This window comes from Oncorhynchus mykiss, chromosome 5 (genome assembly GCF_057628025.1).
Source record: "Oncorhynchus mykiss isolate SJ-2025 chromosome 5, ASM5762802v1, whole genome shotgun sequence".
Taxonomy (NCBI): Eukaryota; Metazoa; Chordata; class Actinopteri; order Salmoniformes; family Salmonidae; genus Oncorhynchus; species Oncorhynchus mykiss.
The window spans coordinates 27,346,450-27,361,569 of NC_143026.1; the positions used below are offsets into that span (position 1 = coordinate 27,346,450).

The 15,120-nt window shown below is 44.6% G+C and overlaps 1 protein-coding gene across 1 annotated transcript in view; it reads right to left on the reverse strand.

Moving 5' to 3' along the window:
• mmp17a (matrix metallopeptidase 17a) overlaps positions 1–15,120 on the reverse strand; it is a 99,614-nt gene that overhangs the window by 12,581 nt on the left and 71,913 nt on the right. The window contains exons 5-6 of the mRNA XM_021602292.3: positions 12,874–13,050; positions 1,365–1,467 (exon numbers count right to left, since the gene is read on the reverse strand). Of these exons, the coding sequence (XP_021457967.2) occupies positions 1,365–1,467; positions 12,874–13,050 (280 nt within the window). The remainder of the gene's footprint in view (positions 1–1,364; positions 1,468–12,873; positions 13,051–15,120) is intronic.

Below are 15,120 nucleotides of genomic sequence, written 5' to 3' on the forward strand. Positions count from 1 at the left end.
TCCACCTTGTCCACACACACATCATCCTGAGAGTTGGAGTGGACGAGAAATTATAAGGGAAAGCTACAGAGAGGAGTGAGGAAAAATAACAAAAAAGAGGACAAAGTATCCACTTGCTACCAGTCAAGTATGAAAATCTATTATTTTCTCAGGGCTTCTGTTCTGACACTTGCTGTTGAGTGCTGTGTAGTCTGGTGTGTGAACACTGGCGACGCGGTGTGGTATAAACATACAAATTTAATACTGAGCACACTTGGAAACAAGGACTGTTATCTCTCTCCGCGGCATTGTGACAATGTCCAAACTCGCTGAACTACAGAACAGTCTGGAAACAGAGGGAGAGAGAATGGGTGTATATGGGTGTGTGTAGATATCCACTCAGTGGACAGTTTATTAGGTACACCCATCTAGTACCGGGTCAGGCCCCATTTGCCTCCAGAACAGCCCGAATTCTTCGGGGAGTGGAAACATTACTCAATTGGTACAGTACTAAGGGTCCTAACGTCTGCCAGGAAAACATTCCCCACTGAACCAACACCACCAGCCTGTACAGTTGACACCAGGCAGGATGGGGGCATGGACTCATGCTGCTTGCGCCAAATCCTAACTCTTCCGTCAGGAACCGTGATTTGTCGGACCAGGCAATATTTTTCCACTCCTCAATCGTCCAGTGTTGGTGATAGCGTGCCCACTGGAGCAACTTATTTTTGTATTTAGCTGAACCCGGTGTGGTCGTCTGCTGCAATAGCCCATCCGTGACAAGGATAGATGTTTTGTGCATTCCGAGATGTTGTTCTGCACACAACTGTTAATCTGCGTAGTTATTTTCCTGCTTGTGGCCCGTCTGTTAGCTTGCACGATTCTTGCAATTCTCCTTTGACCTCTCATCAACAAGCTGTTTTCGCCAACAGGACTGACGCTGACTGGATGTTTTTAGCTTGTCACACCATTTTCTGTAAACCCTAGACACTGTCGTGCGTGAAAGCCTAGGAGGCCCTCTGTTTCCGAGATACCGGAACCGGTGCGCCTGGCACTGACGATCATACCACGCTCAAAGTCGCTTAGGTCACTCGTTTTTCCCATTCTATAGTTCAATCAAACAGTAACTGAATGCCTCAATGATGCTTGTCTGCCTGCTTTATATAGCAAGCCACAGCCACCTGCTCACTGTCTGTAGGGGTGAACCATTTTCGTGAAAAGGGTGAAGTACCTAATAAACTGTCCTCTGAGTGTATGTGAGTGGGTGAGTGTATGTGAGTGGGTGAGTGTATGTGAGTGGGCGAGTGTATGTGTGTCAGCAGATATATTATATGGAGTGCTAAGGTGTATGTGTGTGTGTGTGTGTTTGTGTGGGTGTGACTCACGGGACAGTAGATCTGTTCTCAGGGAGGTCCAGTAGTACAGGTGGGTCAGCGGTCTGGGAGGGGTCACCTGGCTGGCCCGTATGTGACACTGAATCGCTCACCCCTGGGAAGGACGAGAGGTCAAGGGTCAATTCAACTGTACTTAGAGACACACAACCCCACATTCACATACACACATTCCAAGCATACAGCCCCACTCTACAGCGGCAGTATGATTCAACATGTTTTCTCTCTCCCTTCCTTTCCCTGTCTCTATCTCACCTCTCTCTCTCTTTCCTTTCTCTGTCTCCTATCTCACCTCTCTCTCCCTCCCTTCCTTTCCCTGTCTCTATCTCACCTCTCTCTCTCTTTCCTTTCCCTGTCTCCTATCTCACCTCTCTCTCCCTCCCTTCCTTTCCCTGTCTCTATCTCACCTCTCTCTCTCTTTCCTTTCCCTGTCTCCTATCTCACCTCTCACTACATCCTTTCCTTTCCCTCTATTTCACCTCTCTCTCTATTCTTTGTCCTACCTTGCCTGTTACCTCTCCAGTCTCTTCCCTTCTCCCCCAGCCACTTATCCCCTCTCACCTATCAGTCTTCCTTTCCTCCCTCTCTTCTCATCACCCCTCACCTATCCGTCTTCGTCTCCTCCCTCTCTCAGTAGCATGGCACACAGTGATAAGCAGGGTTTGTGCCACAGGGATGACCAATTAAAGCAATCTCTCCACTAATAATTAATTAAATCAATTATCACTGCATACAAACTAATCAATTCTGCTTCCTGTGCCGAGGCCTTGGGTTTCCTGCTCTACACCGCCATGTTGCATCAAGGGATGGGCGGACACGTCCCATTAGGAATCATGGGTAATTCTAGGAGACATTTGCAATGAGAGGTTTGAGGGGTGGTGGTGGGGCGGTCTGCACCTGTAGATTAGACAGTTAATGTATACAGTACCACTAGGATTTTCTGCACAGTATATGCACATGGAAGGGATGGCAGAATGCCAGTCCATTGATGTATGTCTAGTATAAGTGAGGTAGGCGTGTGGAGGGACGGGTATAGAGGAGTAGCTAGGCAAGAGGTGTTCTGATTTGTGCCAGATTAAGTGATATGACATGCTATTCTATAAAATCCTTTCTACGTAATTAATATTACCTGATTGAGCTAATCATGTAAACGTAATTAACTAGAGAAAGAATATCTGTTATCTTCCGAATAAACTCTTAAAGACCTAGTAATATTTTAAATCAATAGCAGTCAATATTAATCGTCACCTTAATTCAGTCTCATCTGAAAGTTGTAAATTCTTGGTTATCTTCACGAACCCTGGCTAACAAGTTGAATCAGCAATACAAAATTGGGTTTAATGATTTATTTACTAGATAATCACACAGAATTACATATACAAAGAATGAATCATACCTTGATTACAAATTACGTCATAAAGGAAAACGTCCCTAGCGGGCGGAACAGATATGACAGCTGGTTACACAAAAGAAAAGGGGCTGGGTTTGAGTGAAAAAGCGGGAAGACTGAGGGACAAGGGGAGAAGCTGTGCTATCGTAAATACAGTATCTTATGCATTCTAAATTACCACCCATTTGGAAAAGGAAAATGCAATAAATATTTACTCTGAGCTGCGCTTCGGTAGGTTGGTGGTAGATGGAAGGCCGTGTTGCCAAACAGAGTCCTTTCAACAATGTCTCTGGTGGTCAAATGGATACGTTGTAGTAATGTCGTTGTGTGGTAGACAGAATACTCTGTCTGTTCTTTCCTAGCCCGCATTTGCAGCTGCTGTGGCTAACTCAACGGCTAGGAGGTATCACTTCTGTAGTGAATAAGAGTTCAAAGTTCATACCATTCGCAACCAAAGCTCACGCTGAGGTTGGCTTAGTTCTGTAGTTGACATGTTAGTCCTTTTAATGCAGAGGCTGCAGACCTCACGTACTTGGAACAGGAGGTTACATTTTCGTCAAGGCTTTATATAGTGGAGCGAGAAGGGTGTGTCTGAAAAGTTTTATAACCCATGTCTCTTCACAGGGGCGGGCCACTGATTGAGCAGAGCCCTAACCTTATGAAAACCCAAATCTCTCATTTGGATGCTAAAATTACATTTAATCTTTTCACCAATAATTTTATATTCAAACATTTAAATTGAAGAACAATTCCATGTGAATCTGATTACTCTGATGTGTAGACTTTCCACTGCAGAGTTTATGTCACCCTATCATCGATGAGAATGTCTCAGATGACAACCGAACTGACATCATATTCATTAAGTACCACCGCATATGTTCAATTGGTCGGATTACCAGAATATCGTTCATTTCCCCCCACCTTCTGATGTTCCCAGAATCTCTATGTTAACCAAGGGATTTTCAAATGTCACATCAGTAGGGTAGAGAGAGGAAAAAGGGGGGGAAGAGGTATTTATGACTGTCATAAACCTACCCCCAGGCCAACGTCATGACAGTCCCCCAATGTTGGGTTCAATCTTGCGATTAACCTGCATGTTGCAAACCAACATAAAAATGACCGTGGGCAGTCCTGGTTGTGGACCATCGTTGTGGTCTCCATCTGGGAGGGTTTCCGCTCCATGGCTGGGCAGCAGATGTCCGATTGGTGATCGCTGTTGCAGTCCCCCCTCTGGTGTGGTCGACCCGGGTAGGGTGTCTGCAAATGAAGAAGTCCGCTCCATGGCTGGGCAGCGGATGTCCGGATTGGGATCGCCATTCCGGACCCATCGTCTGGTCGTCCAGACTGGAAGATCTGGGCAGTAACTTAGGCAGATGTTAACAACGCACACACACTCATGAAATATATCATTACATTTCCTCCCAAATGAGCGGCGTTGTGGCACTAACTGATGGTTGTATGGGGAAGTTGTTTATGGCTCTGTCACTTTCTACGTGCCGAAGAAAATGAAACAAAATGAATGAAAGCATAAACAAAACAAAATATAGTTATGCCCCCTTAATCATCTAATTGGACTGTATTCCATCTACGTCCATGGTCTTGGCAAAATGACCCTATCATGGCATTGTCTAATGTCATATCTAGGGCTTTCCTAATTTGCGGGGTGTTGCTTAGGGTACTGTCCTAAGTTGATAACTATATGTTAAGTCTACAGCTGTAAGGCACTAGTTTTGGGCAGTCTACAGGGATGACCTATGGACTTCTGGGGAGAAAACTGGAGAGTACTGTAGCGGTAGAGTTAAAGGCCTCAAAATAAATGTTCAACTTTACTAAGGCTGGTATTTTGCTCGGACCCTTAAGTGATCCTAGCATAAATTCTAATTGGATGTTTCGTTGTGCAAGTGCGTTTATGCTTACGCAAGCGCACATGTCAAGGGAAGGAAACCAAGTATCCTGGCAGATTACAACTTGTTCAGAATGAGTCTGACGTAGTCAGGTAATTTTCAGGTCAATGCCTGGAGGTCAGTCAGAATTGGTGTCGAGGGAGTCTGTAGTGGTTTTACTACCAGTCACTGTCTTCCACTATTGTAGTGGCGGTAGGTAGGAAGAAGTCTACTTCATAGCGAGGTTATCCACGGAGGAGCTAGCCTCATGACGGAAGTACTCTAAGTAGTAGACCAGTCGTACATGGTGTGATTGTGGTTCATGACTCCTAATAACTTTTCTCCTGAACGGAGGGTTCTATTTATTAGTGGCGTGTGTAACCATTGGACGAGTGCAATGGAGATTCCCTTCCCCGTGTTGCACTCTGAGTGACTCCTATGTTGCTATTATCAATAGCAATTTAACTTGTGAGGTTACTAATCCTCTTACTGAGTGTTGCTGGACTGACTGTGGTATTGGTACTGGTACTCAAGGGGTCCAGTTGTCCTACCAATTTATTCTGAAATGTTATCCTACAGGAATACATGATTAGAGCATTTTACTAGTTGTCTTGTAGTGACTACTACACATGGCAAGGAATGATTATTGTTGCCATTTGTTTTGGAGGTGGACAAGTCCACTGGACTTCCTTTACGACCAGTGTGGTACACCTCAGTACTATCTTAGATGTGTTCTAAGATAATCCCCGTCTAGGGGCCTGTCTGCTCCTCACTGTTCTCAAATGGGAGTTTACAACTAGATTTGATTTATGCTCTGGCGGCCTCATACGGTGTTGTCCATAGTCTCGACCCCCCCCACCAGCCTCGATAAGGCTCATCATGGGTCTGGACTACTATTCCCCCAATTTGTGTCTTGGGACCCCCCCACCAGCGGGTGGTGTTGGTATCCGAGGCGTAAACGAAATGTTCGGACCCTATGTACGAGTTGTCAGTGGCCGCGTTATTATGAGAGTGGCTGTAACCTTTCAACCAAATCTCCAGGTGTTTGTGCTTCAACACCCTCAGTGGCTGTCGAGGTCTGTCAGTCACCACCGCGTCCGCATGTGGCAACCTCTTCAGTACCTGTGAACTGAGACGAGGATATCGGTCTGTGTAATCGCAAAGTGTTTCACCAGTGGGAGTCATCGGGTCAGTTGCTGGACTGACGCCATTAGTGTCAGATGTGTCATCTGAAGCAGAGTATACTCTGCGCATCAATGTTTTTCTTGCTGAAACGACCGCAGTGCTTGCGGAAGTGTCCGAAGGGCAAGAGAAGTTAATCTGAACTACTGTATTGCACGACTGCAAGGAGGAGGGAAGTTGCTCATTCACAGAGACAGCTGGCTCGAAATCAGGAAAAGAATGGTCAATCAGATCGGCTGATGGATGTGTCGAGATATCGTAATATCTCCTTGGATCGGATTCTTCACCAAGAGGTTTCTAAACGTCTTTTCCCAAGGGGTGCTTTTGACAGATACCCCTCGTGAATGACTGCGTTGCAGCTAGAGTTAGGGGAAGAGAGTGTGGTCGGTGGAGAAGGCACTGTAGCCTGTGACCATACCTGGTTGGTTTTCCAATCCATCAATGGGAGTAACCGATCCATCAAGTCTGCTCCAAGTAGCAGGGGTACAGTTTTGAGGCTGGTAACATACACAGGGTGAACGAGCGAGACGTCCTGGAAGTGTAGTTTCAGCATGACTCTCAATGTGAGAGGCGAGGTAGTCTGAGTGACCCCTCGAAGTGTAGTGTTGCATCGTTCCACTTTTAACCAACGTTTAGTTGGCTTCAAAGCCATTTTTAGATCATCAAACAATGTTTGAGAGATGAGTGATATTGTCGCACCCGAATCAATTAGCGCATGTCCTCCAGGACTGTTTCCAGGTATGGTCGTTTCGATTCGTGTTTACTGGACATATTCCCCACAAAGTGGAGTGGTCGTTCGCAATAACGTGATGTGTCATTTCTGTTCAAGGTGGAAGCAGATCGAATTTTCAGATTTTGAGTGGGCTTGGCTTTAATGAAGCGTTTGATCTTTTTCTTCGCAATCTTTGTATCAGAGTCTATAGACAAAGCCCGTGGGCTTGTTTCTTGATCAAGCGGGCCCTGGATAGGGTCTCGAGTGAGAGCGGGAGAGATTTGAATTTTAATGTCCTTGCTAAGGGTGTTAATTCCTGCGGACCTGGTGTCCGGTAATTCCCCGTCTAGTCCTTGTGACTTATCTTTTACTCTTTTCTCAAATGTTTCTCGCTTTAGTTCTTCACGTAGTGGAACTTCTGGAGAACATTGGTCTACGTTTTGATCCTCCTTCAACCCTTTCTTACCCTTGTGCTCTGACACTTTGTGTGGGTTGGGTGCAGGAACGTAGTGAACAGGTCGATTGTAGCGGTAGTCGTTTTGATGGCGACGTACTTTACAGTTATTTCGACCGCGGAGGTTATTGGAATGGTAGAAACTGTTGTTGTGCGTCATCTCTTAACGCTCCAATACCTGATAATGCAACCTCTAACTGGAGTGAGTGCTCCTGGTCAAACTTCAAAACAGAGTGGTCAGGGCTCTTAGCATTGCGAGCTTTTGATGCCTCAAAAGCTGTGCTTGCAAGCTCTCTGAGTTGTAAGATAGGCAAGCCAATGTGGGCTGCAGGGCCCAAGTAGGTAATTAAGGTGGGATACATGTTTGACAGGAATATTTGTTTAAATGGTAACAGGTCTTCCATGCCTGTTTCAGCGAGTAGGCCAAAGTAAGCTGAAAGAAGCCTATGATAGTAAGCTTGTGCGTGTTCATTCCGAGCTTGTTTGACCGTTTTAGCCAATGAGCTATCGTGTTTGCGAGTTGCAGAACCACTGAATTCTAATTTCAAAGCTGTGGCAAGTTTAGCATAGTCATTTAGCACGTGTTGCTGTTGTAGGCGAATGAACCTTGTCGCATGTCTATTCGACATTCGCTTCAACAGGTAAACCCTGTCAGAACCCGTAACGTTCGGGTAGCTATCCAACGCGTCCTCTATGTCAGCTAGGAACGTCTCAGTATTGTTTGGCTGACCTGGAACGGGGTCAAAGTTGGGGAAATTCTTGACGAGTTTGTCAAGGTATTCCGCGTCAAGCGAGCGGAGAGGGTTGGCTTCATCCTGTGGGGAAATTGGGGCCGAAAGGCCAAGAGGAGAAGCCAAGCTTTGGCTTTGTTGTCCAAGAGGCGCCATATTACTCAGTGCCGAATGGCCAAGAGGAGAAGACTGAGGGACACTTAATGGAGGCAATGTCTGAAACCTATCGTCTTCACTCCTTTGAGTACAGGGCTACGGTTGCTTGGGATGGGTAGTCACACGGAGGAGCGTGACCATTCTAGATTTCCTCCAGATGGTACGTAAGGGTTGTATTCTGCTGCATTGCAGAGTCCACTTGAGTGCTTAGAATACTGATTTTGGACACGTGAGTGTCACACTTGCTCCTTTCGGTCTCAAACTTATCTTATGATTTGCAGATAGAGGTTTTGAGTACGGAGCGAGAGATTCAGTGATGAGATTTCTTCCGCTTGCTTAGAAATCAAGATTTCCATCTTCATCACCCGAGTTCTCTCATCATTCATTTGGTCAGCGACTTCAATGAGTTCTGCTGATTTGTCATCCAACTTAGTCATTATGTTCACTAATTCATTGTCTTTGGTCTGCAGAATTTGGAGTAGAACATTGTTACCTTGTGTAACATTCAACAAAACTGCCTGCATGTTATCAAATTGCGTGCTCCTGTTTGTAGATAACTCGACAGATTTATCTAGTTTGGAGTGGACTACATCGTATTTAGTTTTGGCTTAATCGAGTTGTTCCTGGAGACAACAATTTTGTTGAAGAGTTTGTGCTCGTTCATCGTCATAAGTATTTGCAATTACTTTTAATTGTTCAGATTTCAAATGCAGATCCTTGACTAGCAGAATGTTTTCATTTCCTGCTCTTGTCAATAGTTGCTCAGTTCTCTCCACCTGTCCCCTCATGTTAGCCATGTCTGGCACGTGCTTCGGCTGTGCACTGTGGTATTGGACCGATGCCACATTTTTATGGCGATACATCAGTGCAAAAGTGGGGAGAACCGTCACAAAGCCTGTGTTTGCAATTTCGTCTGTCTTTTCGCTAATGGCATAATTAGGGTTGGTATCGCTGCTGAGGTCAGAGATCAATTATTTTATGGGTGGAGGTTCACTAATTACGGAGGAGTGGTGACCACCTCCTTTGATAGCTTGCACATTATTAGAAAACATTGGGTTTGGAATTCATTGGAAGCTGCAAAGACAAGTTTAATAGATTTATAGATGTTGACGAACCATCAGTACTGTACCAGTAATGTGGAAGTTGGACGTGAATGAATTTGCAAAAGCAAATTGAATTAATTAATCAATGCCAATGATTAATCCTACCTGTGTGGGCTATCTGGGTATTAAACTTGAATTAACCTGAGATGTTGCTTCATCCAGGTTAATATAAGAAGTTTAAAAGTGTCTCATTTGATTGGAAGAACATGTTCAACAATTTAACTTAAATTAAATTGTATGGATTATTGTCTCATTCAATCTCCATTGATTGGATATCATAAGTGTAAACAGTAGATCAAATGTTGGGAACATTCAACACTGTGGTACACTTCTCCCTAAGGCCGAAGCCATATGGGATTCCCGCTGGGGCGGGGCTTCTGTCAGTACTGGATTACTGAATGGTTTTGCAAAAAACAAATTTTACTGATTGATCAATTTAATGATAAATAAGACCTATTTGGGATTTAAACTTTAAATAACCTGAGAAGTTGTTTCATCTAGGTTCGTTTGGAAAAAGTTTACAATGTCTTATTTAGAAACTCATCAATTTGGATACTATTTCAAAGATTTCAACGTGGCACAAGAAAACAAAATGGCTATTTTCCCTTGTTAGCTTTAGCACCTCGTGCAAGCTAACCCTACTTTTTGCCTGAAAATGCAGCACATAGGATTCCCTTGGCAAGGGAAAGGTTTTACTTATAACGTATTATGTTCAAACCCTTTTCGGCAATTTTTTACAATGTTTTAACTGGAACACGCGGCAAACAACGAAATGCACCGTGGTCTACTCGCGAGGAAACGTGAGAGAGACAGGGATATCTATCGCTGGTCAAGCTTATATCTCCTGAATTTCAATCGGCTGGCTCTTTGTCCTCGCTCGAGAAATTAATAATGACCGAGCCTATCCGCGTTTGTAACGCGCAAGGCAGAAATAGCCCTGCGTTTGGCCAAATGCTTTATTTCTCAGATTTCTATAATTAGCTTTATCAGCTCTCATACAGAAATTTATTCGCTTACATTACCCACTGACTACGTCAGAGAACAACACGGAGGCGGGGAATCTTCAGCGCACACACACACCCAATAATGCTTGTCTCTAACACTCCAAAAATGTGTACAATAAACTTGGTATATTATGTAATCTGCTTTTCAATTTTATACAGGCTGAATCAAAATGAAAGCTTCATTCTATTTTAGATTCCTCGCACGGGAGCACCAATTATGTTTTGTCTTTGGCTATGCCGGATTAAGTGATATGACATGCTATTCTATAAAATCCTTTCTCCATAATTAATATTACCTGATTGAGCTAATCATGTAAATGTAATTAACTAGAGAGTCGGGGCACCACAAAATAATATTTATAGAGCTGTTATCTTCCAAATAAACTCTTAAAGACCTAGTCATATTTTACATCAATAGCAGTCAATATTAATCGTCATCTTAATTCAGTCTCATCTGAAAGTTGTAAATTCTTGGTTATCTTCACGAACCCTGGCTAACAAGTTGAATCAGCGATGCAAAATTGGGTTTAATGATTTATTTACTAAATACCTGACTAACCACACAGAATTACATATACAAAGAATGAATCATACCTTGATTACAAATTACGTCATAAAGGAAAACGTCCCTAGCGGGCGGAACAGATATGACAGCGGGTTACACAAAAGAAAAGGGGCTGGGTTTGAGTGAAAGAGCGGGAAGACTGAGGGACAAAGGGAGAAGCTGTGCTATTGTAAATACAGTATCTTATGCATTCTAAATTACCGCCCATTTGGAAAAGGAAAATGCAATAAATATTTACTTTGAGCTGCGCTTCGGTAGGTTGGTGGTAGATGGAAGGCCGTGTTGCCAAACCGAGTCCTTTGTCCTTTGAAGAATGTCTCTGGTGGTCAAATGGATACGTTGTAGTAACGTCGTTGTGTGGTAGACGGGATACTCTGTCTGTTCTTTCCTAGCCCGCGTTTGCAGCTGCGGTGGCTAACTCAACAGCTAGGAGGTATCACTTCTGTAGTGAATAAGAGTTCAAAGTTCATACCATTCGCCAACCAAAGCTCACGCTGAGGTTGGCTTAGTTCTGTAGTTGACATGTTAGTCCTTTTAACGCAGAGGCTGCAGACCTCACGTACTTGGAACAGGAGGTTACATTTTCGTCAAGGCTTTATATAGTGGAGCGAGAAGGGTGTGTCTGAAAAGTTTTATAACCCATGTCTCTTCACAGGGGCGGGCCACTGATTGAGCAGAGCCCTAACCTTATGAAAACCCAAATCTCTCATTTGGAAGCTAAAATGACATTTAATCTTTTCACCAATAATTTTATATTCAAACATTTAAATTGAACAACAATTCCATGTGAATCTGATTACTCTGATGTGTAGACTTTCCACTGTAGAGTTTATGTCATCCTATCATCGATGAGAATGTCTCAGATGACAACCGAACGGACATCATATTCATTAAGTACCACCACATATGTTCAATTGGTCGGATTACCAGAATATAGTTAATTTCCCCCCACCTTCTGATGTTCCCAGAATCTCTATGTTAACCAAGGAGTTTTCAAATGTCACATCAGTAGGGTAGAGAGAGGAAAAAGGGGGGAAGAGGTATTTATGACAACGTCAAGACAGTGGATAGAGGGGGTGGAGAGAGAGAGAATGGGAGAGGTAGATAGATAGGCAGGTATATATACAGTGCATTTGGTAAGTATTGAGACTCTGACTTTTTCCACATTTTGTTACGTTACAGCCTTGTTCTAAAATGGATTAAATTGTCCCCCCCTCCTCGTCAATCTACACACTTGGGGTCATTGTCCTATAATGGCAAAGCAAAAACAGGTTTTTCGAAATAACTGAAAATGCACAATTACATAAGTATTTAGACCCTTTACTCAGTACTTTGTTGAAGAACCTTTGACAACGATTACAGCCTTAAGTCTTCTTAGGTATGACACTACAAGCTTGGCACACCTATATTTGGGGAGTTTCTCCGATTCTTCTCTGCAGATCCTCTCAGGCTCAGTCAGGTTGGATGGGGAGCGTCGCTGCAAAGCAATTTTCAGGTCTCTCCAGAGATTTTGAATCGGTTTTTAGTCCAGGCACAAATCTGGGGAAGGGTACCAACATCATGCTGTGGGGATGTTTTTCAGCGGCAGGGACTGGGAGACTAGTAAGGATCAAGGGAAAGATGAACGGAGCTAAGTACAGAGCGCTTAGGACCTCGGACTGGGGGCGAAGGTTCACCTTCCAACAGGACAATGATCCTAAGAACACAGCCAAGACAATGCATGTGTGGCTTCAGGACAAGTCTCTGAATATCATTGAGCGGCCCGACCAGCCCCGGACTTGAATCCAATCGAACATCTCTTGAGAGACCTGAAAATAGCTGTGCAGCGACGCTCCCCATCCAACCTGACTGAGCCTGAGAGGATCTGCAGAGAAGAATCGGAGAAACTCCCCAAATATAGGTGTGCCAAGCTTGTAGTGTCATCCCTAAGAAGACTCAAGGCTGTAATCGTTGTCAAAGGTTCTTCAACAAAGTACTGAGTAAATGGTCTGAATACTTATGTAAATGTGATATTTCAGTTTAGTTTTTTTATTATAAATTTGCAAAAGAAATCTAAAAACTTGTTTTTGCATTTTCATTGTGGGGTATTGTGTGTAGATTGAGGGAAAAAAAAGATTTTATCAATTTAGGAATAAGGCTGTAACATAACAAAATGTGGAAAAAGTCAAGGGGTCTGGATACTTTCTGAATGCACTGTATGTATTAGTCACAGTGTTGGGAAACATTGCGGGGTAAGAAGCAGCTGTGGTGTTGTGTCGCTATGTACTGTATACCCCTTTAGCAGCCTTTTTCCCATGATGATGAGGCGATTTGAGGTACTTACCATAGAGCTGCCATACACGGACCTTGTCCTCATAGGGGAGGTTGTACTTGAGTGGGTCCCCCACAGGGCCCTGGTAGTACGGCCTCATGATGGACTCTATGGCTGAAGTGTGGGCCAGGCCAATAGCATGACCAAACTCATGCACTGCTACCGCAAACAGATCCATCCCGTGAGAGTCTGAGGGGAGAGAGAGAGAGAAAGAGAGAGGGAGGACCGACGTGAGAAAGATAACAATGAGATTTCTCCATCCATCGGAGCAGAAAAAAGCTTTGATATGGCTTCCATATCATGAAAACACACCTCACTGACAGACAGAAGAATGCTATTACTACTATCGCAACTCTCCATTTTGAGTGTTGGACTGACCTACTGCACCTCTACTATCAAGTGTGTGGATTGCAGAGTGTGTTTCTCTTACTTCTGAACACATCTCCATATTGTCAGAGTTAAGAGGAGAAGCAGACAGGCACAAACGCTTTTAATGCTTTTAGGCACAACGCATAGAGAGATAACTATGGAAATACAGTCTGAGCCGCAAGCTGTCATCCACAGAGCATGTAGTGACACCTGGAGCGACTACAGCAGACTAAAAACACCTCTTCCTCCTCCTCGGCGGAATTTGCAAAAAAAAAGAAAGAAAACCTGCTAGTCTGGCTCTGCTAAGCGAGACTAAGAGTTCAAACCTGCGGCTAAGAGATTTAGATTGCGGCTCCACCATCCACCAAACTCGTTGGTGTGGTGTGTGTGTCAGCATGCCACAGTTAGCTAGGTTCCCTGTCTCTGTGTGCATGGCTAGCCTTAGATTAGCACAGGCTTGGCTGCGCCTCAATGTCATACTCAAACACAGACAATGGAGCGAGGTGCTGGTATATTCCCTCCTGGTTAGTCACCAGGGTGATTGAAAGCCCAATACATGTCCTAATCTACAGGAGCACATTGTGCAGAAATGGAGTGGAGAAATGGAGTATGTATGAGAGGAAGGGAGGGAAGGAGGGAGGGAGGTTATGATACCATTTAATTTAAGGAGTATGCAGGGTGGAGGACGAAGGGAGGATGAGAGAAAGAGAGGATGGGAGAGACGGGGAGGGAAGCAGGGAGGTCATGGTATCTACGGCGCCATTTATTTTACACAGAGTCACTGTGGTGTTCATCCCTGTGACTACACAACATACTGACTGCCTGTGTCAAACCTTGCCACACAGAGATTTGGCTGATGTTCTAGATTCAATTAAATGCTGTATTCATTCAGTTGGACCCTGTTGGTAAAAGAGGTGTCTGGTCTGGGATGGCTAGCAGCAGGAGGTGCAGAGAGAGGGAGAGAAAGAGTGCAGGCCAGATGGAGTCTGTCTGTCCCATCAGATTTGGGGATGGGACCCTCTATAAGCAAGCCACAGCTGGCCAGGGTCCTGCTTGGTAGGCTTTAGGAGGTCTGTGGAGGATGATAGTAAAGGCTGTGTGTGTGATGAGAGGAACATACCATATTCCCTTTAGACTACATCTGGTTCAGCCCTGTGATTGTTTACTCAGCCAAAATGCTATCAGCTTTGTGGAACCTGAGATAATCGGGGGAGAGAGAGGGACGCTTTAGTTCACTCTGACTCCATGCCCTGTTACTCCATCTCCATATATGAATAGCGCTCCATTCTGATGTCTCTCTTCATTCCTCAAGAGAGGGCTGCTGTTCCTCTGTGGTGGTGGTGGTGATGGAGTACAGCCGTTTTGGCCATGGTGTGCAGCCTCGTCCCTGAGGAGCTGAGGAGCCAGTCAGCCAGAGCAGGGAGACTAAGTGACTGACTGACAGCTTGATATTGTGGATGAGCAGTGTGGCGCAATTTCTCCCCTCTACACTATCATTTCACTCTCTCTCTCTCTTTCACGATCTGTCTGTCTGTCTGTCTGTCTGTCTGTCTGTCTGTCTGTCTGTCTGTCTGTCTGTCTGTCTGTCTGTCTGTCTGTCTGTCTGTCTGTCTGCCTGCCTGCCTGCCTGCCTGCCTGCCTGCCTGCCTGCCTGCCTGCCTGCCTGCCTGCCTGCCTGTCTGTCTGTCTGTCTGTCTGTCTCTCTCTCTCTGTCTCTCTCTCTAACACAAACATGAACACACTGACGTGTGCACACACGTTGCGAACCAAAGCCAAATTGCGAATGTCATCAAAACACACCTGCTTAATGAGCCTTTTGTTTCGGCCAGCATAATCATTCCGCATTAGCGAGCAACCAGCGGAGAGATAATTAATTAAAGCAATCTGCCT